This window comes from Nothoprocta perdicaria, unplaced genomic scaffold (genome assembly GCF_003342845.1).
Source record: "Nothoprocta perdicaria isolate Ctin4 unplaced genomic scaffold, notPer1 scaffold_4, whole genome shotgun sequence".
Classification (NCBI taxonomy): Eukaryota; Metazoa; Chordata; class Aves; order Tinamiformes; family Tinamidae; genus Nothoprocta; species Nothoprocta perdicaria.
In genome coordinates this window covers 2,967,969-2,995,300 of record NW_020455643.1, presented here as the reverse complement: position 1 = coordinate 2,995,300, position 27,332 = coordinate 2,967,969, and the positions used below count along the sequence as shown (strand labels likewise).

The following is a 27,332-nucleotide window of genomic DNA, read 5'->3' as shown; positions in this document are numbered from 1 at the left end:
AGATGCCCCAAGCTGAGCAGGGCTGCTGGTGCTTCCCTGCTCCCTTTTTTCTTTCTACTACAGCTGCTTTTAAGGAGGAATAACTAAATATGGAGAAAAGAGAAGTCTGATGTGCTTTGAGAGTATCCAAACCTTGAGCAATACCGCTGTAAAAAAATAAAGTTTGGGTTAGCTCTCTGTGGGAAGAAGGACATAAAGGGATTATCATATCATGCTTATAATTCTGTTTATCTTTTCCACCTACAAAACAGTTGCCCCGTGCCAAAACCAGCCGCTTTTTCTCCCCGTTCCCMATGGAATCTACTGCCCACTTTGCCCCCAAGAGGGGCTTCTCCCGGCGGCGTTTCCGAGCCCCGGGGCCGATGTCAGGGCTGCGTCCGGCTCGAGTTGCGGCTGCCAGCTCTCGCGAGCGCTGTGTCAGAGGCAGCGATTACAATGTCAGGACTGTCCCGGCGGCTGCGTTCCCACGCCCGGACATCCCGGCTCCGGGAGACGTGGTGGCTCCGGGAGCGGAGCGGGGTGAGTGTTCCCGTCTCGTGTGACGGCGGCGGCCGCTCGCCTCGGTTTGCGTGGGSATTGGGAGCTTTTTGAGTGTTTTGCTCTGCCCGTTTGTTGCTCTCTGGGGAAAACTCCAGCCTGCGGAGGGAGGGAGCGGGCAGGAGAGCCTGGGCTGAGGAAATCACTTATCAATTCAACCATCTTTTCTATTTAAATAGCAAGTGCAGAGTCTCGTGCATAGATTTCTTGACTTGGAGAAGGTTTGTGAGGAAGAGGGGAGCAGTGATTGAAATAAATTCTGTCCCCTTGCTGAATGGGAATGTGAAAGTGCGTTTTGGTTAACTTCTGCCAGCCGAAACTCATGCAGGAGTGGCTTTTTGAAGCGTGCAAAGACATTATACATCTGCACTTGGTGAAGACTGATGAGCCAAAACAATCTCCTGACTCTTTTGCTCTCCTGGTAATACTCACGGAATGTTTGTTTTGCTCCTTGTGCCTTACATTGCTGAGTTTGTTTTCATGCAGCGTTGCAATCGTTATTCAATGTAATATTTGCCATACGTTCCGGGTGTACTAGTAATGCTCCGTCACTTGCTGCTTTTGTCAATATTAGCAAAGTAACTTGAAACTAGGCACAGCCCTTCATTCAGTAGTTTAAACCTCCTGGATTTTTCAAGCTTGATCTGTTTCAAACTTTTCCTTTAAAATACCACCCATTTTATAGTGGAGCTAAGGTACAGAACTTTKTTGTTGTTGTTGTTGTTAATTAKTYTATTTTTCCTTAGCATTCTTATGTGAAACATTTTAGGATCAGCATTTATGGCTCCATGTTTTGAAGTGCTGGTGTGCTTTACTCTTATCCCACTCTTTTCAACATTGATTTTTAGATATTAAAAGCTTTAAATACTTTAACCTCTTCTGCTTTCCCTAGAGCCACTTGTTTTTCTTTGCARTGATGATATTAGAAAGCCCTGATTGCCTCTTTTGCTGCTGTTGCTGGTTGATATGTTGAAAATGGGGGAAAAAAAGAAAAGAAAGAGCTTGTGCAGTAAGAGCCTTATAAAACTGGCTTTTCCCATCACAAGGAGCACTGCGTGGGATGCAATGTGTGCAGCCAGATTGCTACTGCAAACTTGGATGGGTTTCATGGCCACCTCAGCTGCAAGAAAGCATGGTGTAAAAGTTTAATCCTGCCTTCCCATGACTTTAAGGGTTTTATTGGAACAGGGCATGGGCAAGATGCAGCCTCTGGGCTCCGTGCACCAACTGAGCAGTCYCCACTTCATCTGTCCAGCTGGAAGGTTCCTGATCCACAGATCTTAGGGAACTGCTGGGGAAACTGCTCAAAATCTATTGCTCTTGCTCCCTACCTTGTCATTTTTTTACATGAAAACAAACAAGCAAACAAAAACAACCAAAKGAAACAGAACTAAACATTTATTTTTCCCAATTTTATCTGTTTTAGCACATCCTCTGAATATTCTTCTCTGTTCTGATTCTATCTCAAATTCAGGAGCATCTTTGAGCAAAATGTTCCTTCTTCTTCTTCTTCCCCTTTTCCCCTGCATTTTCTCAGCTTGTTTCCAATAATATGCAAACAAGCATGAGTTACTCATTTTGGGTGCACAGCTGTACTTTCCACAGAAATTAGACTCATTCCTTTTAAGGACACAAGTGCTTCTTATTAACAAAGAGTGGACTGTTTAAAGTGGCAGGGCTTAGTACACCGAGTACAATAGGATGGCAAGCAAAAAAATAGAAGGAAGCTTTGTTGARCATTTTCAAATATGTAAGCTGCAGAAATTTGTGAGTTTTTTTTGTAATGTTAATGTATACATTATAACATTATAAATTATTAGGGTAGCAAATGTTAATGCAATTTAATAACGTTATAAATTATTAGGGTAAATAGGACTATTGGTAGGCTTGAATGGTGTACAGAATCAGAGTCCATATCCTTAGTTTGAAGATAATATTAATTATCTTGTACTAGAAAAAAAAATCTCTCAGGAAGCAAGAGCCATACCATAAATCATTAGGCACTTCCTACACAGATCAGAAAAATCCATATGTATTTTTAGCATGTCAATGTTCATTTTAAGATGCAGAAGTATGACAACTTCTTGTGAACGTGGTGGTTACAAACCAGGTTAAGTTACCTCATAGAAATAAGATCTGGAAGGAAATGTGGCATGTAGGTCTTGGCATTTCTCTGTGGAGAGTCACCCCTAAGAGCTAATGACCTTGCACTCACTAGAGGAACTTCATGCATTTCACTTCCTACAAGCACCTCCAAATTGTAAGACATATGAGCAGGACACCACAACTACCTGCTGCCTTTTCAAGTTCATGGCAATTCTCTTTTTTTCTGCAGGCCAGGCATGTGCTGTGACACAAGCAGGTAGCTCAAAACTTCCTTGAGCCTAGAAATCCTTGGATTAAAACATGAGAACAAGCTCCTTTCCAGCTTGGAAGAGRTATCATCATGGGATACATGTTAATATGTGGAAAAATAAGTGTGTATTGATGCTGATTATTCCCTTTTATTGACTGGAGAATACAGATTGGCAAATAAATCTTGAACAGAATAGTGGCTAATCAGGCATGGCATTTTCTATCACAGATCATAAAATGTTCTATTCATCGAGCAATGAAGTCATCTGTTAACTAAGCAAAGCATGATGAAAACATGATGGCCAAATATTGCTGATGGAGGGAGAGATTGCTGGTGTTTGGGAACAAGAAAAAAAAAGAAAGAAAACAGGCCTCCTAGACATAGCAAAATCTCTGCTCTCTCTGCTCTGTTGTAATGTAGTGTAGTATAATCTACTTGTGGATCTACAAGTAGAGTGGCACGAGAAGAATCAGACCATGGATATGGGACYCATGGGCCACTCCTTGTGTGGCCTTTCCCTCTGTAGCCTGGTTTCCTCACTTCTACGTTTTTTAGGGACAGGGATGTTTTGAAGGGCTGTATTATGAACCGGGGAAAATGTGCCATTTTCTCCCCAAAGTTCCTTTATATTTAGGACCAGTCACCAGTCTTGGCAACATGAAAAAAGTGTATGATTTTATCCAAAGGATACAGGGACATCTGGAGCAACTAGTCTGTTAGTCCTCTAAGCGAACGTCTCTAGGTCCTCTTCTGCAAATTTCAAGGCTCACATTATAATCTGAAGAGCCTCTTTCAGCTCACTGCTCCTACAAAAATTGTTTTAAAATCTGAAACCAGCTGTCAGTAAAACTTTGGTACAGCTGAAATTTTCCAGGGCAATTGTGGCATCTCTATACCTGGAGACACTCAAAGTTGGAGAAGGCCCTGAGCAACATCCAAATCACAAGTCTGCCTGGTTTTAAGTGGGATTTGGCCCAGAGGTCAAAAATCCCAGTGGTCATTCCCACCTAAACTATGAGTCTAGGAGCCTATGCTAAATACGAACCATGGTTTTGCAACCAAACAAATTGCTTATAGTCAAGGGCTCCTGAGCCCTGGGATGCTTTGTGCTCATCAGCTCTTGTTCCCAGGGCCTTGAGAAGGATCTACATGTGTAGAAGTGTTTCTGAAGAAACACTTTTCACTCCAGTGAAAATTCACACACAAATTCTGAATTTCTTGGTTTTTTTTTCTTTTTTTTTTTTTTCCCCAGACACCATGATTTGGAAAAATGATAGAAGTGTCTCTATCAGATTTCTTGTGTGGTTTCTCCTGTGCGCATTCATCAGCAAGGCGCTTTCCGAAGACAACATCATTACAAYGAAGCGAGGCAAAGTACGGGGAGTGAACCTGCAGGTGCTTGGGGGAACGGTGACAGCCTTCCTTGGGATTCCTTATGCACAACCGCCCGTTGGCAGGTTGAGGTTTCAAAAGCCAGAACCTCATGAGAAGTGGTCAGACGTCTGGGATGCCACGAAACATGCCAACTCTTGTTACCAGCCTATAGACAATGCTTTCCCTGGATTTTCTGGATCAGAGATGTGGAACCCCAAAACAAACCTGAGTGAAGACTGCTTATACCTTAATGTATGGATTCCCTCTCCCAGAACCAAGAATGCAACTGTAATGGTGTGGATATATGGAGGGGCCTTTGAGAGTGGGTCAACTGCCCTGCCTGTCTATGATGGCAAGTTTCTGGCGAGGGTGGAAAGAGTCGTCGTTGTTTCCATGAACTACAGGACTGGAGCACTGGGATTTTTGGCTTTGCCAGGAAACAAGGAAGCTCCTGGAAATGCGGGCTTATTCGACCAAAGATTAGCACTTCAGTGGGTCCAGGAGAACATAGCAGCCTTTGGGGGCAATCCAAGAAGTGTTACTATATTTGGAGAGAGCGCTGGCTCGGCGTCTGTCAGTTACCATATCCTTTCTCCTGGAAGCTATTCTTTGTTCACAAGAGCCATCATGCAGAGCGGATCTGCAAACGCCCCTTGGGCTGCAATACCACCGTGGGARGCTAGGAACAGGACGGTGGCTTTAGCTAAGCATTTCCAGTGCCCTACCGACAATGAGACAGAGCTAATCCTCTGCCTCCGAGACAAGGACCCCCAGGATATAGTGGACAGTGAAGTTTTTGCTGTCACACACGAATCTCTTCTTAAAATATATTTTTGTCCAACTGTAGATGGTGATTTTCTTTCGGACATGCCAGASACGCTGGTTGAAAATGGTGATTTTAAGCAAACGCAGCTCTTAGTTGGCGTCAACAAAGACGAAGGAACAAGTTTTCTAGTCTATGGAACACCTGGCTTTAGCAAAGATAATGATAGCTTGATCAATAAAACAGAATTTAGAGCAGCTTTACAATATGTCTTCCCAGAAGCAAGCCCACTTGCACTGGAATCAATCATTTTTCAGTACACAGACTGGGAGAATGAGCACAAACCAGAACATTATCGTGATGCCATGGATGACGTCGTTGGAGACTACATTATAATATGCCCTGTTGTGGAATTCGCAAAAAAATTTGCACAACTAGGACACAACGCGTTCTTCTACTTCTTCGATCATCGACCCTCAAAGCTCGAGTGGCCGGAGTGGATGGGAGTGATGCACAGTTGTGAAATTGAGTTTGTGTTTGGACTACCCTTAGAAAGAAGAGCCAACTACACTAAGGCTGAAGAAGTCTTAAGTAGGTCCTTAATGCGGTACTGGGCAAGTTTTGCAAAAACGGGGTAAGTTTCCTGTAGGCGTTTGCTTGATTACGTTTTCACAGTCATAGAAACCTTGCCCATACTGGGTGTGATTTGAAGCCTGATGAGAGCTATGAGGAAGGATTAATTGTCCAGCTAGCCAGAATTCCTCTTTTAGCTCTGATAAAAACATTGTCTTACTAAAATAAACTGTTGGCATGGAGCTCACTGCATTGGATGAGCTTAAGAAAATACTGTGTACCCRCCTATAAAAGCAAATACTAAACATTTTTTGCCATGGCAGCAGCTGTTGCTAAGGTAGGTTAATGTTTCAAGCTYTGGAAACAAAATATATCAGTCTTTTCGAAGTAAGAGAGGAAAAACAGCTTACTTTAAGATGTACCATGMCCAGAACATGCAGGTGGATTATATCAAGGTATATTAGCTTCRTGCTATGAATAAACTGATTGCAGGCTGTGTTTTTCCAGCTTTACATGATGTTCTAAGTGTGATCCAGGGTTTCAGTGAAGTCAGTGACAAATCACTTGCTTTTCCCCTTTGACTCATCTTTAAATGCAATGTGGCCCAACCAGGCCGAGAACCAAATACGTGTGTTTGATCTGGACGCATGAGGCGGTTTGAATTCATCGCTGCATTTAGGGGGAATCGAAGGTTACGTAGTGGTTTGTAGAGGCTGAAGTCAGCTTTGAAATTGGACCTTATTTTTTTTGTTAGCAGGTTAATGGATCAGAAATCAGAAGAGACTTTTGTGCTTGTTTAGTCCATATCATCTTATACATTACACAAAGCACAGGGCTTAAACATTTCCAGGCATGGAAAATGCAGCCCAAAACTAGCAGGTTGTTCTGCAGATTCGTTACACTCCCAGTTGAAAAGAGTTTTCTTTCTGGGATGAATTTGTATATTCCAGTTTTCTAGCTGCTATAATTTGTTAATCTTTGACAATTTCTTAAGCTTTTTATTACTAAATTTGTGCTCCCTGTGGAGCTAGTTCTAGACTACCGGAATAGTGTTTAAACCTTTTGTTTGTCAAACAACAATGAAGAGCACAAAGTTTGTGCTCTTGAGTCCTTCACTATGGCACGTATTTTTTCAAGCACTTTAATAGTAACTGGCTTATTCCTGTGGCTGGAGGGTAAGAGGAATAACTTAGGTTGTTTTATGAGCAAAGGAAATGGCAGGCATTGATTGGCAAGAGACATTTGATAGACTTCTTTTTGCGTTCACTTTTTGACAGGACAAGGCCCTTGGTGAGGGCGGACTGAGCAGAGGCTCCTTATGAGGGTCACTTAACGCCATCCAAAAAGTGCAACTCTTTCCATTATGTAAAAGTATTTATTAGTAGGGCAAGGGAAATTTGAGTCAAAGATAGGTTTTACAAAGCCAACTTACATTTTTGTGAGGGTCTGGTTTCTACTATAACATAAACACATATGCACACTCACTCCCGCGTCCCACTTACCTGCTGCAGGAAACGCAGTTCCYGTATCGGGCTAAAATTAGACAACATGAGGTACATTCAGGTTTAAGTTTATGAGAAACTTTAGCCACCGGTCTTGTCGTCTAGCCTGATTATCATTTGCACTGTAATTAGATTAGCCTACAGGTCGAATTTCAAGCGGTTTCCACAGCAAACAGCAAATAATCCCTCCCTCTGTTTCTACTACAAGCATCAAAACCATGACTATTATGGGAGATAATATAATCATACGGTCTGAGTACCACTAAAAGCAGAGATCAGTATTAACCCTCTATGCATCACTTTCCTCATAATCCAGATCACAGATCCCCATTAGGCTCTGTAATAAATTATCCACAGTGTAGAAGGAGAAAAGAAATAATAGACATAATTAATAATTCCAAAATAAATAGCTGATTACTTTTTTCTTGGCACTTTTTTTGCACACTGTAAATATTTATAAAGRACTGGGGAAGCCCTCCTTGCATTTGACATCTGTTTATAGTAAACTCTGGTGTGATCAAAGGACAAACATCTGGGGGAAAAAATTTGCTTTGCCATTGATGTCTGCAATGTATGAGGAGAAAATTAGGCAAAAAGATGAAAATCAGAAATATGGTACAGCACAAGTTTTAGTGAGGGCGTCTGACCTAATATTCTAATGTGCGTTAGTACAAAAGCGCTAAGGGAGGAAAGAGAAGCCTGCAGGGAAAAAAAAAAAGAAGTTAAAAAAAAAAAAGAAAAAGGAAAAAAGAGAGAAGGTAGAMTCAACACAGGCTGGCATGAGTGAGTTGTGCCTGGGGACCTTCTCCTTGCCAGGACAGGGTGCTCCGGAGCCCCTTTGGTGCTGCAGCCCCTGGATCCACCACTCTCACAAGGGGCTTAAAGCCCCAGATCTGGCCCTGGTGCTCTCTATTTTTCCTTTCTACATGACCACTGGGATTAAAAATGGCAATAGCAAAAGTCCAGGGTTTATATCCTACACATAGGATTACTACTCCTATGTATAGGAGTAGTAATCATTTCACATCCTTGCTAAACAAGAATAGCTATGATAACTGAGCCATTTTATTTTATTTTATTTTATTTTATTTTATTTTATTTTATTTTATTTTATTTTATTTTATTTTATTTATTTTATTTTATTTATTTTATTTTGCTGGAAAATTATTGGGGTAGAGCTTTTCTGATTTTCTATCATACTATTATTCATTTTCTCTGCCTAAAGACATAGTGTAATTTTTTTAAGACCCTGCTATACATTTGTGCAGGTGTCTCTAACGCCTATGCAGACCCTGCTGCCGTGTCCTCCTCAGACAACAGGCCACTGCCTTTTGTTCTCAAGGTCCCCTGCAGATGCACTTACCCAAAACAGAGCTCAGGGAGCTGGGGGTCACCGTGAAGGGCTTTGCAAGGAGGCTGAAGTCCCGTTCAGGAGGTTGTTTCTTCAGGAAACGGTGCAAATTGYCCCTCAAGAGCAGCTCTTGACCCAGGGACCACATGAAGATGCGGATGTGGCACCTCMCTGTGCTCTTGCACGCAACCACTCATCCCCAAATGCCACCACCCTTGTCCTACTGCCTCTTCATGGCAGAGTCGGAGATGGATGGGAAAGCGAGACATTTCTCATGTGTYCTGGCTGCTTGAGCAGTGACATGAGAGAACTTGAGAGAAGGAGAGCCTGGCAGGCCCRCGTGGTTCCTAGGTGTGATGTTCAGGATCCGTCTGTGGGAATATTATTACTTATGCTAACCCCATGAGGTAACTCAACTGCCTTCTATTCCCTTACAGAGGTGGATCCCCACAAAAAAAATATATGCATGGACCATCTTAAGAGCAGATATAATGAATCGTACATATTATTACTATTATTATTTAGCAAACTATTTCAGTTATTCTACTTTTGTTCTGAACAAAGTATATCATTTAGAGCATCCTTACAGGGTCCTAATGGCACTTTGGGCACTGGAGATGGAGTAGAACAAGTATAATAATGTGTTTGGCTTAGGAGAGAGAACRGATTCCCAAAATTGATCACAGTGACCTAAATTTTGATTTAAAAATCTTCCATTTACCTCCATTTGCCCAGGCCTCCTCAGCCAGTTCTTGTGTTTGTGCCTATTGGCATTTGAGTATCAATTAGAGAACAGTCTGAAAAACATTTGAGTATATTCCTGAAATGTCAAAATTATGCAGAAAAAACAGATTCAGCCAAATTACACTCAGCAGGAAGCCTAAGTGTGACACCACTATCACCTGGGAGAGCAGCATGAGGCTCACTACGCTTACAGGTGAACACAGATTAAGCTCATTTTAGCAATATCGAGCTAGTGTTGATCAGCTTTCTCCCTTCCTCTAAGTCTTCCTTTAAATAAGGTCCAYGGTGAGGGAGATTTCTCCTTTAGAATACTTCTAGAACTCATTTCTCTGCTTCACTTTTGATGTTCTTCAGAAAGCTTTTCAAAGTAAGCAAGTGACACTAACAGGTCCTATCAATCACCAGCAGCAGAATGCTCTGCTACCTCCAGTAAGACGCAGCTTTATTTATCATCAAAAAATATATGGCATCCCAAATCAGCAGTTGCTAGGCTATGACTGTGGCATTACTTTATTCATTAGGTTTAGTAACTGTATTTTTTAGACATGAGTGAAGTAAACTGACAAGGAGACAGACAAATCAGTTGAGATGAAAACTCGGATAAGAGCGTRGTGGAACATACAAAGATAATATTTTTTAAGGCTTTGTGAAAAATGTTTCCTATAAAAGGGAACTGGCAAAACTTGTCCCACTGCCAATTTTACAACTGATGAAACAAATCTTTGCAGCTTTTTCTATAAAGCAAAGCCTTTGAAATATTTCCTCCTACGTTTTAGGGGAATTCGAGAGGCTTTGATTGTCCCTCTAAAGCTCGGAAGCACTTTGCCTGGTTATTACTGCCTTTCCCTGATGTTTTACCCATAGACATATAATAAACTTGAGTACTTTTGTTACCAACTTGGTGCCACATGTTTATAGAGTAGTGAAAACAAGAGGCTCTTACAGTGCCCAGGTCACAGGGTGAGCTAGGGACCCATATCTGGTACTCGTGGAAAGAACATATTGAAGAAAGCAAAAGTGCAAAAAAAAAAAAAAAATCACAACTTCCAACTTCCTTTCTATTTTCCTAGTACTTGAGAAACTAGGCAGACCTGAGACCTGGTGTTGATCCTCACAGGTCCCTTTGATTGTGAACAGAAAGGATTTATGGTTTAGTAAACACTGTTTTCTATACCCGTTTCTCTATCTTCACTTAATTTTGGGTCATTTAATTGAACTTCACATGTTTTTCGTATCTGTATGTTGTTATACTAAGGAACAGTAATGGAAACCTGCTTTTAGCTAGCTAATATATTTGGAAATAGTGCATCATGGAAACATCAGTAACTGGAGACTCTCACTTGGCAGTTACCTCGCTTGCTGGCCTGCAAGCTGCCAAGCTGTCACAGAATTCCAAAACTGAAACCATGAATATTTGGTCCAGTCATTTTTATTGTGAAATACGCCTAGGATACAAATTGCTTAGATGGGCTTAAAGTTATTACAACTATTGAGGAAACACAAGAAAATGTCCTGGTACTTTTCATAYGTGCAGCAAACTCAATTCAGTCCAATAGAGGTTTTGTTCTCTGCAAAAGATGAGTCAAATTGCACATTTCACAGAGCAGGTGAGAGCTTCTATTAGGGAAATGTCCAAATATTGTAAGAATAATTGCATGAGACATCAGGCTAAAAACTCTAGCTATGATGTTAAGGTTTGCCTTGAACATAATACTGGTAACACATCACAGGAAAGGTGAAGATCTAATACACTTGCCAGGAATAGAGCAGCAGGTAAAAAAAAAAAAAAACTCTTCCTGATGAGAAGAGAACAAAAAAATCTCTGTGATTAAAATCAGTGGATTTCAATTACAAAAGAAAAAAAAAAAAGAAAAAAAGATTTAGATCTTCTATAGCTTTTGTGCTTCTTGCAGGAAGCTATTTTAGTCCAGATATTTTTTTAAGATTGCTTCCCTGGGATTTAAGCACCTCGATACCTTTGCGTCTGTTCCCGAAATGATGCCATGCTCTGAGTCAGAGCTGCATYGCAAGGACAGTTCCTCTGTTTTGGCTCATGCTCCGTTACTGCAGTGACAACCCCAGGTAGAAACGCAGCTCTTTGGGGTGGGTTGAAGCCTTTCAAGTGCTCAGTGGAAAGCCCACRAGCGAGGAAGGAGAGAAAGGAGAGAGGGAGATGCTCCTCGATGCAGGAAACCAGATAGGCAAGAAGGGACAGAATGAGGAGAAAGTTGGGCAAAAGCAGATGGAAAGATATTAGAAGAGGATGGGAGATGTGCAAGCAGTTTTGGGGTGAAAGGAGCTGCAAACGGTGAAGGCAATGCATGAATGAACTTAGAAGTTATGCATRGGTTGAGCTCCTTCAGTGCAGTTCAGAAGTAATCCAGGATTRGGAATTTTACCCACTAAAGCATAACATTTACAGGCATGCACATTCAGAGTTGCAAAAGGCCCTGTAAATGTCTAATTAGGGCAATTAATCCTCTTCCAGAGGCTCCCTCCTTCCAGAGCTSCATGCTGTTTTGCTGCAGCTTACTTTCTCTTCCAAAGGCAGAAATTGGAGCTATCTGCAAATCCCATTTTTTCCAGGTGATTCGGGCACACTCACCTGAAATTTCAGAGGAGTCTCAGAAACCTTGCAGTCCACATTTTAACCCACTTTCAGGGAGGAGGCAAAGGGGAAGAAAAGGAGGAAATGAGGAGCAGCCAAGGTTAGCTAGMACCACGTTTTCAAGGTAGCTCCACAGGGTATTTAATATTTTTCCATCAGCTGCAAGGGAAGGCAGCTGCGGATAGATATAGTTAGCAATTCAGTCGCAGGATTTGTGAGATTCTGTGACCACAAATCTCAGAGCTGCGTAAGAGGAAATCAGTCATTTCATGCTTGCAGTTAATTATCTTACATGATCACATGCCAGCACAGATGCAAAATTAAAAGTTGCCATCATCTGCTCTCCCAGACACCCCTGTTCCATCTGTTTTCTCTACCTTTCCTTTGGAGAACATAAGACAACTACCTAATTTTCTGCAAAGGAGGAGTATTTTAAGGAGTCTTGCCTCAAACTCAGAGCGGAGACATCCATTCTCTGTCAGATCTRCTAGTCAAATACCATGATTTTTACTAAATTAATGAAGTAGGGTAATATAAGTGGTTCCATATCCAATACGGAATATACACACTATGAAAGTCACTTAATGGTTTCACATATAGGGCTGTCAGATAGGGCTAGATTGCCTGGCAGTAGAAATCTGTGACTCATGCTCTATCCCTACTGCAAGCAGAGATTTGACAATGGCATTAGTGGAAATATCAAGAAAAATGTTAGTATGGTCAAGTCCATCAGGACACAATGGATYTAGATGATTTTATTTGGCTTGGGGCTATATGGAGCATTTGTCTTGGAAAGAAATAGTGATTAGGGCAATTACAACTGAAAACTGATCTCAGAGCTTGTGCCCTGGTAGAGTGTCTACCACGTGGGCTGTGTTGAAAACTTGGTCCTTYGAGATAAGGAAGCATTGAAGTCCTCTCTGTAACAATTTCTGGGTGCCTGGGAATGAACTCTATTAATGGCAGAGGAAGCAGGAGAAAGAGCAATCATATACATTCAAGTGCAGTAGTTACTCTTTCTCACAACCAACAGGACTGACAAATTTTACCAACATCACTGGGAATTTAAAATACAGTATTAATAGTTTTGAAGCAATAAAAAAAAAAATTCTTCCCCCTTTACAGATGCTCTTTATCTTTGTACCAGAGAGCAATAGTGGTCAAAATTGTGGGCAAGTTTTATGCTTTTCCAGGTCGTGGAAGGGAGGAGGGAGCTTGTCCAGGAGATCAACCACTTTCAGAGAGGAGTAAAAAGTCAAGTGTCACATCCTTTTCTGGCTACTTATTTTTTTTACTTAACTCCTACGGAAATKATTTCTTCCTCCAAAGTCTCAACAGGGTTCAGCACCTTCTTCTGCTCCCAAATAGCCCTTCTCAACCCCTGCAAGCGAGACTGAAAACTATAGTTTCCTCTGATTTCCTACTGCAGCCAAGAATGTGACGAAAGTAGCAGCTTTGAAAAGTGGTCCTTGAAAGCTGAAACTGATATCATGTGAAAAGGCCTAAGAGTTCTACAAGCTGCTTTGAAGACACTTTTGTTAGATTTTTCCCCCATCCCAAAATTGCTAAAGATTTCCTTTAGACTGAAGCCTTTTCCAGTTTAAGCCATAACATTACCTCCTTTATGTCTATTTGTAAGTGACATAAACACGAACACAGATTATTCACACAAGAACCTGGGGAAACGTGTCATATCATCACTGTAAAATCCATTTAGGAGCAAAAAGGTTCTTTTGCAAACAACTATAGGGGCTTCTCCACCTAGGACTTCATCCAAGTCCATAAAACTTTCTGTTGAGTTTGGCTGGATTTGGAACAAACCCAAACATACAGATTCACCTCAGTAAGTTCTGGACTGGTCTTCCCAAGACCATCCAGAATAGCAAGTYGGATGGGTGTATGTTAAGAGGAAGGAAAAAAACACTGCTGAAATTTTTTTATGTTACTCATGTTATTTTAAAGTTACATATAGACTTAAAATGACCACCTCTGTCCCTTATGTGCAGCAGGAATTCCCCCCAAAATGCTAAGATGTCCTCAAATGAGAGACTTTTGGGAATTTGCACTTGATGATGAGCTTGTTCGGAGGAGAGCACAATAAGCCCCAAAAAAGCATCAGCATCAGCATCTCATTGCTTCATTTCCTGAAAGCAATACCCTTCGCAAAAGCACATCCTGTGATAATTTACGGTTTAAGACATTTAGACGTGCCTCTGCTGTCACCAAACAGGAATCTGGAAGGAACATCCTGAGCTTTATTTAGCCTTGAAGGTGCAAGAAAGCCTAGCTGCAGAGGTCGGCTCTGATTTCTGTCGGTTCAGGACTAAGGCAGCCTCATCCCTTGGGCTGCTCCGAGGATCAGCCGCAGGAATAATGTTTATCTGCCATATAACGTGCAAAGCAGTTTCCTTGGGCTGCGACTCAGGGGCACTTTGGTTTTTGTCCTTGTGCTCCGTTCTCRCTCACCCATCACAGAAATGAGTCCATAATCTTGCAGCTATCACAAATTTTCTGTAAACAGCTCCTTAAGAAAAAGTGTTTTGGTGGATCTAATCCCACAGCCTTACCTCAGTGTGGCCAGCAGTTAATCATGAGCCTTTTTCTTTTTTCCAACACTTTGAGCAAGGCTGAAAGATCACAGAATTAGTTTCCTATGCTGTATTTAAGGAGCAAGTAAATGAGAAAGATTTAATTACCACTGATTTACGAAAACTGGTAACTATTCTCGCAAGAACCAAATGCTACTACACAGATCAATGCTTTTAAAAAGGACCAATATTATTTAACTTTTTTTTCTAAATTCCTCTGGGCCATGTGAGCTTGTGTTGTGAACAAGGACAAGAGCACAGAGAAGTTTAAGGTAAAAAATGAGGGTGCTTGTGAAGACATCTCAAATTCCTGCTGTTCCACAGGCCGAACATACCCCCATCCACATTGTCGCTTTTAAAGTTGGCAGTTTTCAGCGCTCAGTTGTTATAAATGGCAATGTTTGCATTCCTCAGCTGGCAGATTTCTTAAGCTGATAGATTAGATGTTGTTTTTCCCATAAAGGTGAAGGGATTTGCACCACAGGCTTATCAGTTCTGTGGAATAGATGGTTAATAATTAGCTGATATTAAGGAATACTATGAAGAGCAATCAATAATAATAATAACAAAATACAGTAAAGTAACTTCTTCTTAGTATTAATATCAAGAGAACCTACTGGCRGCAAAATTGACAACAAAAATAACATGTATTTGTTAAGTGAAAGTATGTCAAGTTTCTGGTTCACTTCCACAGGAGTGGCAAAAATATTCTAGATCTTACTTGGCTCCAGGAATAAAGATACTTTGGATGTTTTGTTTAGTGCCATCATGACTAATACAGAGTGTCCTACATGATGTTAATAAATCCCTGCTAAAGTTAAGATAGATTTTCAGGCTAAAAATCTAAAGACCTTTCCTCAAAGTGAAAAACTCCCCCGTTCCCAGCCCCACTGAAGTCAATGGGATCACTTGCGGATGAAAACATCAGCAGGAAGGATTTCTGGGCTTCTCTTATTTACCCAAGTACAAACTCGAAGAATCACATTAATCACATTCTCTAATAGTAGGTTTTATGTGTGCTCTGGGCTGCTGTGTTTGAACAAGTGTTTGTAGTAGGTATGGAAGAACCTATATGTTAAATTACTCTACCACACTCCTACCACRGTTAACATTAGAGTGAATGCTGGAGTATATATATTAAAACTAGCTCGAGTATATATGTGAGAGCTTCAATAACTCCTTTTGCTTGCAGTATAGACATAGGCAAGYGATCATCAGCTCCCCGAGCTACCCCTTGGGCTGAACACTCGCAGCATGTCCCCTATTTGAGGCTGATCCTGCTATTTCCATAATTCTTACAGCCTCTGTAATGCAGCTATAGAAAACAGAYCTGGGCTCATTGCAGCTTTTACATYAACTCGAAGGCAGTTTCTGCTGCCCATGGAAACACTCTGTAAAACTCCATCCAAAGCTAATAAAAATAATTCGTGCTCGCTCTCTCCTCCCATTAAAGCAGCATTTTAAAAAGAAAAGGGGGGACCAACTGGAACCCAATGTCAGCAGATATGATCCTGGCAAAGTCAATGAAGTCACATCCAGTGAGAGCAGCTCTAAATCCAGCTTCAGGTCTCCTTGCTCAGGGGAAATCAGAGGTTGCCGTGGCATGATCATAACCTCTCAATAATCTCATGGGCAACCTGTTCTGCTAACAAGGCAAACTCCAGTTCTGCTGCTGACAGTGGACTGGKGTAGCCCAGCTATAATAAGCAGCTAAGAAGTGTTTCTTTCTTTTATTTTCTTTCTTTGAAAGAAAATATGAAATGGGTAAAACCACAGTATATTAAACGGATGCCTTTGCAAATAAAACAGCAAAATAGCAATGTTGCAAAAGCCTGAGAGAATGCACACTGGCGTGGTGCTATGATTAATTCCACCGAGCATGGGATTGCAATAAGGTTCGTGAACTTCAGTGGGAATATTGATAAGCATGAARGTGGAGCATGAGAGCAGCTTTTATGCAGACTGAGCCCAAAAAAAACCTCTGTTTTTCAAGTTAACAAGAAAATAACTTTGTTTGCCTTAAAGGCATATCTCAGTTAAATAACTGAGTACCTCTAAATGAGATGCTATAGCACTGTGGAAGAGTAGAGTCCAGCACCTAACTTCAGGGATGTATGCAAAGATAAAAAATAGCTGAAATAATACTGAAACAAGTTCTGTTTAAAACATAGATTTTTTTCTTTTTATTGCATTTATTTTCTAGGAGTAATTCAAATAATTGCTGTCCTTAATTGCCGTAAGTGTTGCTCATGCGAACATTAGAAAGCCTGTAGAAACTATTCACTTCCTAAAATGTACTATAAAATAGTTCCTATTTTCTTCACACAAAGTGCAAGTTTTTCCTAACTAGTGCAATAAAATTTGCTCATGCAAACATTGAAAAGCGTGTAGAAACTAGCTGCTTCCTAAAATATTTGATGAAATTTTCTCTACACAAAATGAAGGTTTTGCCTGGCTAGAGCTTATAGATAGGGCCAAATATATAGAGAGGTGATTAATGCGCGACAAGGTAAACACAGGAGATAGAGATACCTCCTGCATGTGCATGAACGAGCTGGCCTGCCTCTCCACCAAAGCACCAATCCCACCTTTAGACCCTATTAAGAGTACTGARGGGACATGAATTCAAAACAAAACAAACAGAAACAACAAATGCAAACAAACAATCAAAAATGAGCCCCAAAAAACCTGCAAAACTATCTGAGTGAATAAAGATTTGAAGAATGGATATAGTCAATAGGATGGAGGTTTCCGTGGACATTCTGAATATTGTTCAGCAGAACCACGTTCCTATACAGCCTATCTCCAAAGATGCTTTACAATAACTATTTGTGAGTAGAGATGTGCAGATTTAGGCTCATGTGYGGTGCTGTGTTCCTTCTCTTCCATAAAAATATTCTCCCAATACAGTTTGTTTTGCCTATAGGATTAAACTTTGCATTTGGCTCAAAGACTGAGGAATTTTACAGTTTGTTCTAGGCATTGCAATTCTCATCATGAAGTTCTTCTTCACAAGAAGGAAGGGAAAGTAATTGTGCTAGGGCAGCGAGGTTATAATCATAACTTTATGCTCTTTCCAGTTAAAAAATTATGCTCCTGTGATCTTTCTGCTTTGCTATCACTGAGAGCTGCTTTTTCACCTCGAAAATTTTCAATATTGGAGGAAAGGAGGAGATTACTGGACATTTATCTCAATGGTAAGCATTATAGGAATGTGGAGAAAATGTCCTMATCAGCAGGTTTGCATTTTTAAAAATGCTGTGTTCATCTGACAGTTCTTTCAATCACTTTTAGTAAAATACATCTGTAGCCATAGTGTAACCCCCCCACACACACCTGTAAATTATAACGTGGCATGTCATGATTTATTTCATAGCATAAAAGCTGTTAAATGAATACTGACAGCACCATTAGTGCTCTGATCTTGAGCTGAAGTGCAAGTCAGCTCTGCTTAAGTCATCGTTCTCATGAGCCATAAATAAATGTGCAGTTAAAAAGGGGGCTGTTAAGTTAATCAGAGCAGAATTAGTAAAGAAGTGGCCAGTTTAGGAGCTTAGGAATGGGCACGCTCCATCACATCACCGTACTCTCACATTGTGCTTCTATGAGTGGCCAATAACTGGTGCTGCTAAAAGGCAGAGTTGTGGGCCAAAAACTTGGCTCATTCTGCATAACCCAACGGGTATTGATATGATTTTCGCAGCTGACTTTTTAGCTAACATAGACTTTTATTTTAAACAGTTACACACAATCTATCTTCTATAAATATCAGTCTGTCTCAGGTGCTCCCTAATACAATATTCTCCATTTCAATCTTTTTTTTTTTTTCCAACACCCCTAAACTATCTTCTTTTTTAACTTGAGTTATTTCGATTCATCCTATAGATCCTGCAGATGTTCTTTTTGGAGGGAAAACAAATGGATGTCAATTTGTCTGTCCTTTCGAATGTTGGTCTGGCTCTTCCTAAACCCTTACGAATTCCATTGTGTTATTAATATTTATTACAATTATTTTACTACTCGGAGCTGTGATCTTGTAATGTACAATTTATAAAGAGTCAAACCTCCTCATGATTTCCTAAAGAGCTGAGGTCTTTCATGCTTGGCACCCTCGTAAAGGTGTTGAGCGTCCTTTGAGTAAGACTGCTTTTTCTTAATGAGCAATAATTCTCCTTTCCTCCAGCACAGCTGTTGTACAAGATTTAGACTGTTATTTAACTTTCACTTGAATTTCTATCTGAGACATTTAGCCCAATATATCTGTCCATCTGAATCAGACAGTAATGCTTGGATTAAAATGTGAACATCAGTCTCCCAATTTGCTTTGTTTGTTTGTTCACCAATATTTTACAGAAGAAAATTACTTAATTGACACACTGAGGCAATTTCTCATTAGAAATGAAACATTTCTGTTCATTCCTTCAGAACACCAAACGCAACGGTGGCTAATGGGACAAGATGGCCAGTCTTCACAAGTACTGAACAAAAGTATTTGACTTTAGACACTGAACCTCCAAAGATATACACAAAATTACGTGCTCAGCAGTGTCGATTTTGGAGCACATTTTTTCCCAAAGTCATGGAAATGACAGGTAAGAGTTCTGTTTGTTTTCTGGGGTGGGGGAGTAGGTTTGCTTATGTAAACTGTTTTATGCAAGCTCATTTGCTTCATATTAATGTGCTGCTTTAGTTTAAAGCTTGAAGATTCTCTTTGTAAATATATTTCCATAAGATGTTCAGATGTTCAGAGAACTGTCCATCCTGTGAGGTGTCCTACAACTGTGGTCATCATCCCATAACCTCGTAGCATCCAGCTACATGCTGGGGCAACCCCATGGACAGCCCAGGCCCTGGACTTGTGCAGAGCAGATGTATCTACAACATGAGACATCTGAGCGTGGTGCAAATCTCTCCGTTCTCCAGGAGCCTGGTGCGAGGATCTCGGAATTACTTCAACTCAGGTTTCCCTGGGATGGTGGCAATAGCACAAAAGTCATTGCTAAGCTGGGAACTTGCACAGGGATTTCTGAAGGCTGGAGGGGCTTTATATGAGGTTCATGTGTCCCAGGTATATTGTGGGGTGACAAATAGGGAGTATATCATATAYAGCATATGAGATTATATCATTATGTGGCAGGTTCACAGGGGATAGAGTGTTTTGCAGGAGCCAAGTGGGTATTTGTTTCTTCTTCAGAGTTATGTTTTATTTCTAGAGTTTCAGACATTAAAGACAACTAGGAGAACCTTGGCATTGACCGAGGAAAATTGTGTCYGAGTTGTAGCTACCTGCTCATACAGCCTCTTTGTGAGATGTAGGTAATCATCACTCAGAAAACACACAACTGCAGCAGTTTTTTGTGTTTACTTGAACATAATGGGCTTTTAAATCCACTTGTACTGAGATAGGTTTTTGTGCAAAGGCCAAAGCAACTTCTTTTGTGAAGTCCATCAAACTGGCCAAGGGTCTGTGCTTGCAGGCTGCACTAAAAATTGTCTTATAAAGGAGATTTTGTACCTCTGAGCTGCATGAGAATCTCATTTCAGAACTCAGATGCAGATTTTAAAAGTTAATTAGTAGTGTACAAACTCAGATTGAGTTGTAGACTTAAAAATAAGTAAAGTTCYATGAAAAAAATGCACAGATGTCTTTTTTTTTTCCCCTGATATAATTTCTTCCTTCCTAATTTGAGCCTATGTTTGTGTTATGGCTCAACTTTTATCCCCTCTTAATTCAACAGCAGCTTTTCAATTAAATCAAGAGAGAAGCAGCAACATCAAGAGGTAAGTTTATCAAGTTAATTTTGTGATTTAAAAAGAAAAAAAAATCAGAGAAAATGAAGTTATGTGGATGGAATTTAGGATGTTTTTCCAAATTTTGACACACCCTTTCTTCTGAGCCAGAAGAATCATTTTAGGTGTTTCTCTAGCCAGGCTGCTAGCTCCCAAGGTGTAATTCATACCTGCCAAACAACCAGGCACCACCAAATGCTCCATGGCAGAGCAGATCGGGCCACTAGACGCTGCTCAGAACATCTTGGCAGGACAGCCAAGTTGCTTTGCATGTCTCTGCATGAGGAGACATAATGAAGCAGCCTCCTGACCTTCCAACAGGTCTTCACTTGTTGTATTGTGTTCAGTAACTCATGATGYGTATTGACATTATTAATTAAAAGAAACTCAACATGTTCTTTCACAAAAAGGAAAACCTCATCATGCCTGGATCCTGGTCCAGAAACAAGCCAAGAGTGTTGTGAAGCAGTACAATTTTGTCATGTATCTGGATATATGAGTCCTTGAAATATTGCAATCAAAATATTATGGTTTTGTACTTATGTTTGGCACACAATCTCTTACAATTCTGACAAGGAAACCCTTAATGTTTCCACTTACCAACATGTTATGCTATCTTTATATTGTAAAAATCCCCTTCTCTGAAATATCTTGCATTTCTGTCTCCTTTTACACCCAGAGGAACTAGCAGGACACTGAGTGTCATAAATAGAAACATTTCCTCACCTTATGAAGGCCCATATTTTCCATTATTTCTTCCACTAAAATACTCTTAGAAGTAAAAGATTACTTTAATATGATGTAAGACAACAAAAGAACCCAAAAGCAGAGTGTTTATTATTGCAACTTAGTAATAAGGGTAGTTATTCAAGGTTCAAGGGTAATTCTGATAGCCAAAGAGGAATTATTTCAGTTAGGATCTGAAGATATTAATAATATTTCACTTGAGGGCAAAAGCAGTGGGACAATCATCAGAACTCTCTTTCTGATGGCTTGCTAAAAGTACCACACTGGAGGGACAGAGCTCGGTAAGTGACTCTTAAGTGGCTTTTAGAGCAATCATAAGTTAATTATAAAAGCATCTATGTAAGACTACTTCCTTAATACAATCCTGATGTATCCAGACCCCTAACTATTTATACACTCCTGTTTCCACTTGATTGTGGAAAGCTGCAGGCAGCCAAGCTCTCCGTTTGTGTTCCACTATAATTTTGTTTCCGGCACGTATAATACATACTTTTTGGTTTCATTTATATCATATATTATCTAAAAAGAAAACAAATATCCAGGTAGCTAATATGAATTCATTATATTTTAAAAATTAAACCATGAAGACATTTTAAATGAGGAGACAAAGAAAAGTTAGTTTCAATCTCCTGATTAGTGAATAATCCAAATTGTTTTATCTACTGAGATCATCCAAACGATATCTGGATTCTGTAGAGATATCAAAAGAGCTATAGATACTCAGAACATTTGGACTATTAAAAATACAATGAACTAGAAAAATTGCCATCAATTGTCCATTGCCATAGCACTAGCTCCTGCCCTCATTATACTTGTTGAAAATGAAATTACTCAAAAGCAATCTCACCCAAACTACTGAAATATGACCAGATACAATACCYTAAACTTTGTTTTTCTACCTTTATCATCTTGCGTCCCAGGTCATAGGAGGTAAAACAGCCCTTACAGTATTTTACCTTCCAGACAGCACTATCATCTTTTGGAAGAAAATGAAAAAAATTGAAGTTCTTAAAAATATACATGGAAAGACAAATATTGTAGGTTTTATTTAATGAATATTCACAGAATGTATGATTACATTCTTTATATTAAAAAGAGAAATATTGAGGTACTGTTTCTTTACTGTTTTGTAGCTTTTTATGTGGAAATTCTCACCATGAGAGCCTGCTGYAGATCAAGTTGTAGTGTTTATCATACTGATGAATCAAAAAGATGTTTGCAGGTAYCAGGATTTATGAGATGTTGAGAAGGATGGAAAAACTTATTCTAGATTCCTATCCCTTTCTAAATTTACTATAAAAGAATAGCTACACAGCCTTTGTCCTGCTCCTAATGAAAATAGCGCAAAATACGTTTAAGATTAGCACTTTATTGACACGTTCAGCAGAGCAGCAAATGATGGAATGGAGACAAATTTAACTTTGCTATAAAGTCATTTGAATGAGGGTTGTGTGGAAAGAAAAGAAATGCCAGCTGTCTGTGCTGACCTGTGCTGAGGAATAATAATAATAAAAAAAAAAACCTTCATTTTTTGCTTAGTTAAACTGGGACCTTTCAAGGCATTAAGACATGATTCACTGCCCACTGAAATCTCCCTTTTTTTTCCTCATAAACTTCACTGGGTCCTGGATGGGGCTAGTTGTTATTACTGCAGGGTTTGGGACTATCTAAATGACTTTATATAGCAAAATAAGTTCACTGTATTATTAGCTGACTTCTGTAGGATTGCTGCTGATGGTGGCTGCCCAGTACTCGCAGCTGTAATTACCGGTCCAGCCGAATTCCCTAATCTTTTTTTGCCTTYTAGCTGACAGCTCTTCTAAGTCATGGGTGGTTGCCTCCAAGAGATTGATGATGTTGGTGATAATGGGATGCATTGACTTGTGACTTCAATTTGGATCTTATCACTGAAAAAAAGCAAACAAATGGGAGCTGGAGTTCTTTTTTTGGTGTTTTCCTTTCTCCCTTGTCTTTTAGATTCATAATGATGGCTAGTCCGCGTTTCTTGTTGTCCGCTCTCCCCAGCTCCCTCACTCCTTCACAGTGATCTTGAAGAAGCACTGAAATGTCTCATAATTTCTAATCTAGAACAGTGATTTTTGATTGAAGACGTGCATATAGTATTTTTTTTTCTGTTTTATTTCGAGTCTTTGGACAGAAACGCTTTCCAAACATTAAGCCTTTGCACACACCTAAACCAGAATAATAAAGGAATAAACAGAGCATTTTCTCAAACTGATATTGAGAAGATTTGCCTGGCTAAGTAAAGCTGGATACCCATAACAATCAAGTACAAGAAAAGAAATAAGATTTATGCATTTTTCTTCAAATAATGCAAGAACAATCCAAATGCTAAGTTACCAGAACATCTGGGATATGTAGAATTAATTTGRCTTGATCAGAGAACCTGACTTCTATAAATTAAGAAATATACAAAGATGAATTCTGGGGATCAGGAAAATAAAACTTCATGCATTTCTTTTTTGTATAGTTCTGCAACTCACACTTGTCTAGCTTAGTAACCAGACACGGTTTTAATGTAAACATTGCAGCTCTGTCCTTAGATTTAACAGCAGTTCTGGCTAGCAGAATGTATTTTTTTTAATTATCTCAATTTTCTTTGATATTACCAAGCTTATATTYTTCTTTTAGCTGAAGCGGGAGGAGTTTGGTTAATTTTTTTCCCCTTTATATTTGCTCTTCATAATTATACTTTTGACTACAGGCAGAACTACAGAACCCCACCAAGAAAAGGTTGCATTTTAACTCTCACTGAAACCAAGAAGTAATGAAAATCTCATTTCAAAGTCTCATTAAATTGCCATCTGGATTTCCAGACCAAAAAGGTTTGGAAACATAGAGCTGAACTGCAGATAAACAACTAAATTACTGGATGCTTCTCCAAACTAAATCTCTGAGTCTGTTAAATCTCTTTCCAGAATATTTTCTCTACTGATGTGTAAAACACAAAAGAAGTATTTCATTTTCACATAACCAGCTAAACTTGCACTGCTGTCAGATCATAAAAAGGGAGAAAGGGTGTATTTATGGAGAGAAGGGGCCTATATTCTATCCTAGCAGAAGAACATAAAATCAGAGGAGCATAAAGCATCCATGAAAATGGTATAGCATGAACACAATTACCAAACTTTGTTTTTGGAAGCGAGTTATGTCGATATGGGAGACTGAAATAATTAGGTGCAGAATGCATTTGTAGATCACAAACTGCCATCTAACTTTAAGAAAAAAACATCTCTACAAGAGATCTAAAATAATGACTCACAATATACAATAAACTCCAGTATCTTCCCCTTAGCTRCTGCATGAATCCTTCCTACAGTATCCTGTATTCTTCCCTGGGGCTAATTTGCTTTCGGGAATGGAAGAAGTGATCCCTGTCTGTAAGATACTTTGGGAGCTTTCCAAGATGATCTATTTTTATTACTCTTCTTAACCTTGCTCTCTGCTATGATGCCTATTACAGATCTGGCAATAAATATTGTCTTGGGACCTGAGATTACTTGGAACATGCTTTATAAGCTAGAATAAGAGAAGGAAAAAGCAATTTTTTTATGTTGACTTTGTGCATGTTTTACTCTATCTCTCTCCAAACTTATGTCTTCTATGCGTTGAATGTGTATATTTATTTCAAAGCAGGGTGAAATCATGACCCTATTAAATCTAGTGGCAACAGTGTTGTTGCTTTGAGCAGTTGTGGTTTCARTACATATCTCAGTTTGCAAGGGACTATCCAGATTTTGCTTTAAAACATATTGAACTAGAACAATAKTTTGATGATCTCCGAAAGACATGACTTTACAATGACTAATTTGATAGACGTGGATATTAGCTAAAAAACAACAAATCTACCCSTAAGTATACTTACTATCCTGAAGTGCATGTCAGGATGATGTCTTTTCAGTCACTCCTTCTCAATCCAAAGTGTTAATCACTGAATTTCCCCTCTTTCCAGGTTGATGAAAAGAGACAAGAGAAGACTAGGCTAAAATGTATCTAGAGCAAATGACAGTGATAATCAAAAACATTTTCAATTAGCATTTAAAGAGATTCAAATGTAGATTAATGCGACCCATTTTGTGTTTTACAGGAAGTGTTGATGAAGCAGAACTGGAGTGGAAAGCAGGATTCCATCGCTGGAGCAATTACATGTCGGACTGGAAAAATCAATTTAATGATTACACTAGCAAGAAGGAGAGATGTACAGGTCTCTAACTAATATGTTTACCCTTTCCAGTATGCCTGTATTACTGTTGATCGAGGCAAATATACAGGTATTTCTAACACATCAATCATAAAATGATATTCAGATTAAAAAAAAATGGATATAATATTAATTCCCCAGATCTTTCATTTATGTTTTACCTCATATCTCAATAAAAAACAAGGCATCCAAATCCTTTGAAGCTGCAGTGTGCTAAATAGGACTATAGATATTAAAGTCTGAAGATTAATGATGTACATATTATTACAAACAGTAGCTGCTTAAATTCACACTTCAAAGAAACAATGTAATCTGTTAGAGAAAAATTGATTTTTTAAATAGAAATAGCTGTGTTTTCGAGTACTGTTATGCAAAACACAATTGGTTTTGATCTTTGACTGCAGTGCTACAGCACTTAAGCCCTGCTTCAGACATAATTTAATCGACATCACCATGAAGAGATAATAACTTTGCTGGACACAACAAATATTTGCTTGTTAGACCAAAAAGTTAAGGCCATCATTAAAACCTGAATTATTGCTTCTTTATGGCCAAAGCTGTAGGATGGCCAAAGCCAGAGCGTATTCAAACTATCTATTAAAGGCTTAAAGTCATCGATTCCCTGTGCTTGTACAATCGTGAAGCGAGACGTGAAGAGGACATCATGCAAGGTGAAGTGGTCAGAAGGATCGAGATCTTCCAGATGGCTGTACAGGTGGATAACTATTTCTCCTACTTCTCTGTTTCCGGATGTGGTTGGAAGTTACATGCCTCAATAATACTTTCCTGAGCCTTTCACTGGCCTGTCTGGGATGAATAAATGTTTAAAATTTGATGGACATAAGGAGGATGTAAGAGGAATAACCCATCCTATAAGCAAATGATTTTGAAGCTTTTGGTAAAAGTAGTAGCTTTTCACTGTATCCATTTCCTCTTTTAGTGATCAGAAGCTCCTGCAAAAGCCCCTGTTGAATTAGGCATACTGATAAGATAGAGATAACAGAGAATGGTCTCTTTTTGGTGGCCAATCTGAGCAAGAAGGATCCCTATGCAGAACGGCTTACTGTTTATCTTTCAGAAAGACCAAACTCTGCAGCTTTTCATCCTTTCAGTTGCTATTAAGAGAATACAATTATTTCCTGGATAAAATAAAGAAAAAAAAAAAAAAAAAGAAAGGACAGCTCATATCAGAGCATTTCTGAAGACCACAATCAAATTACCACAATCAAAAACACCACCATTTTGGAGCAGGCTCGTTATAATTATGAAAGCATCTAGAAGCTAAAAAAAAACCCTCTTCATACAGTATTTCTTGTTTATACCACAAGGAATGATCTCATTTTATATATTAGCAGTTACCAATACTAAAAACAGCCTGGAGAGCTGTGTCAGTCTGCACCACACTGGATATTCATTGAGTCTTCCTCATACTGCTCCTCCAGTTGGGTCTGCCCATTGCCACCTCCCTCCATAGCAGGATGTGCATAATGCTCATTAATGTGCCATGGCCAACCTCCACAGGAGCAGAAGAATCTGAGCTAATTAAAATAAATCTTTGGAAAGGGTGGTTGTAAAATGGTTTATAAAATATTTTGTTGATTATGTATCTTTGTATGTGCTATTTGCTTGGCTGGGAAAAGCCTATGTGAAGAGTAATACTCTTTCCACATTATATATGCTGCAASTGTTTCATGATCTTAAAGAGGAATAAAGATGGAGGGAAGAGGAAAGAATAAAATAAAGCTTAAATCACTTTCTGAAGAACTGCTTTCCTGGTTTTCTTGGTGTGAATAAATTGATATCTCTTTTTTTTTCATATACTAGGGAAGAATTTAATTATCTCTATATTATCACACATAAAATCAACATATTGCATAGTCATATATCCATATCCCCCACTTGTCCAAACATAATAAAGMCTTAAGCATTCTGACTTATGTGGCTGAGGTAATGAAGAGCTAAAAAAGAACAGTCCCCACTGGGAAGAGTCTAAAAGTGAAGGYCAAACATACTTGATGTCATTTGAGATGTTCCGTGTCGTTGCTTATCCCGTGGCTTGTACATGAGAGGGAGTGTCTCACCCGGACTTCACTGAGGATGTAATGTTGTTAATTAATGACTTCTCTTGGCTCAGAAGAGGCAAAAAAACAAGGCTACTCTGTGAAACGAGGGGAAAA

At 39.4% G+C, this 27,332-nt stretch overlaps 1 protein-coding gene across 1 annotated transcript; it reads left to right on the top strand.

Annotated features, from left to right (window-relative positions):
- Positions 1-414: 414 nt before the first annotated feature.
- BCHE (butyrylcholinesterase) lies at positions 415-26,715 on the top strand. Its single transcript, XM_026045330.1, has 4 exons — positions 415-519; positions 4,146-5,664; positions 18,822-18,988; positions 25,042-26,715. The coding sequence occupies exons 2-4, from the start codon at positions 4,151-4,153 to the stop codon at positions 25,164-25,166; spliced, it is 1,806 nt and encodes a 601-aa protein (XP_025901115.1). The 5' UTR covers positions 415-519; positions 4,146-4,150; the 3' UTR covers positions 25,167-26,715.
- The last annotated feature ends 617 nt before the right edge of the window (positions 26,716-27,332 follow it).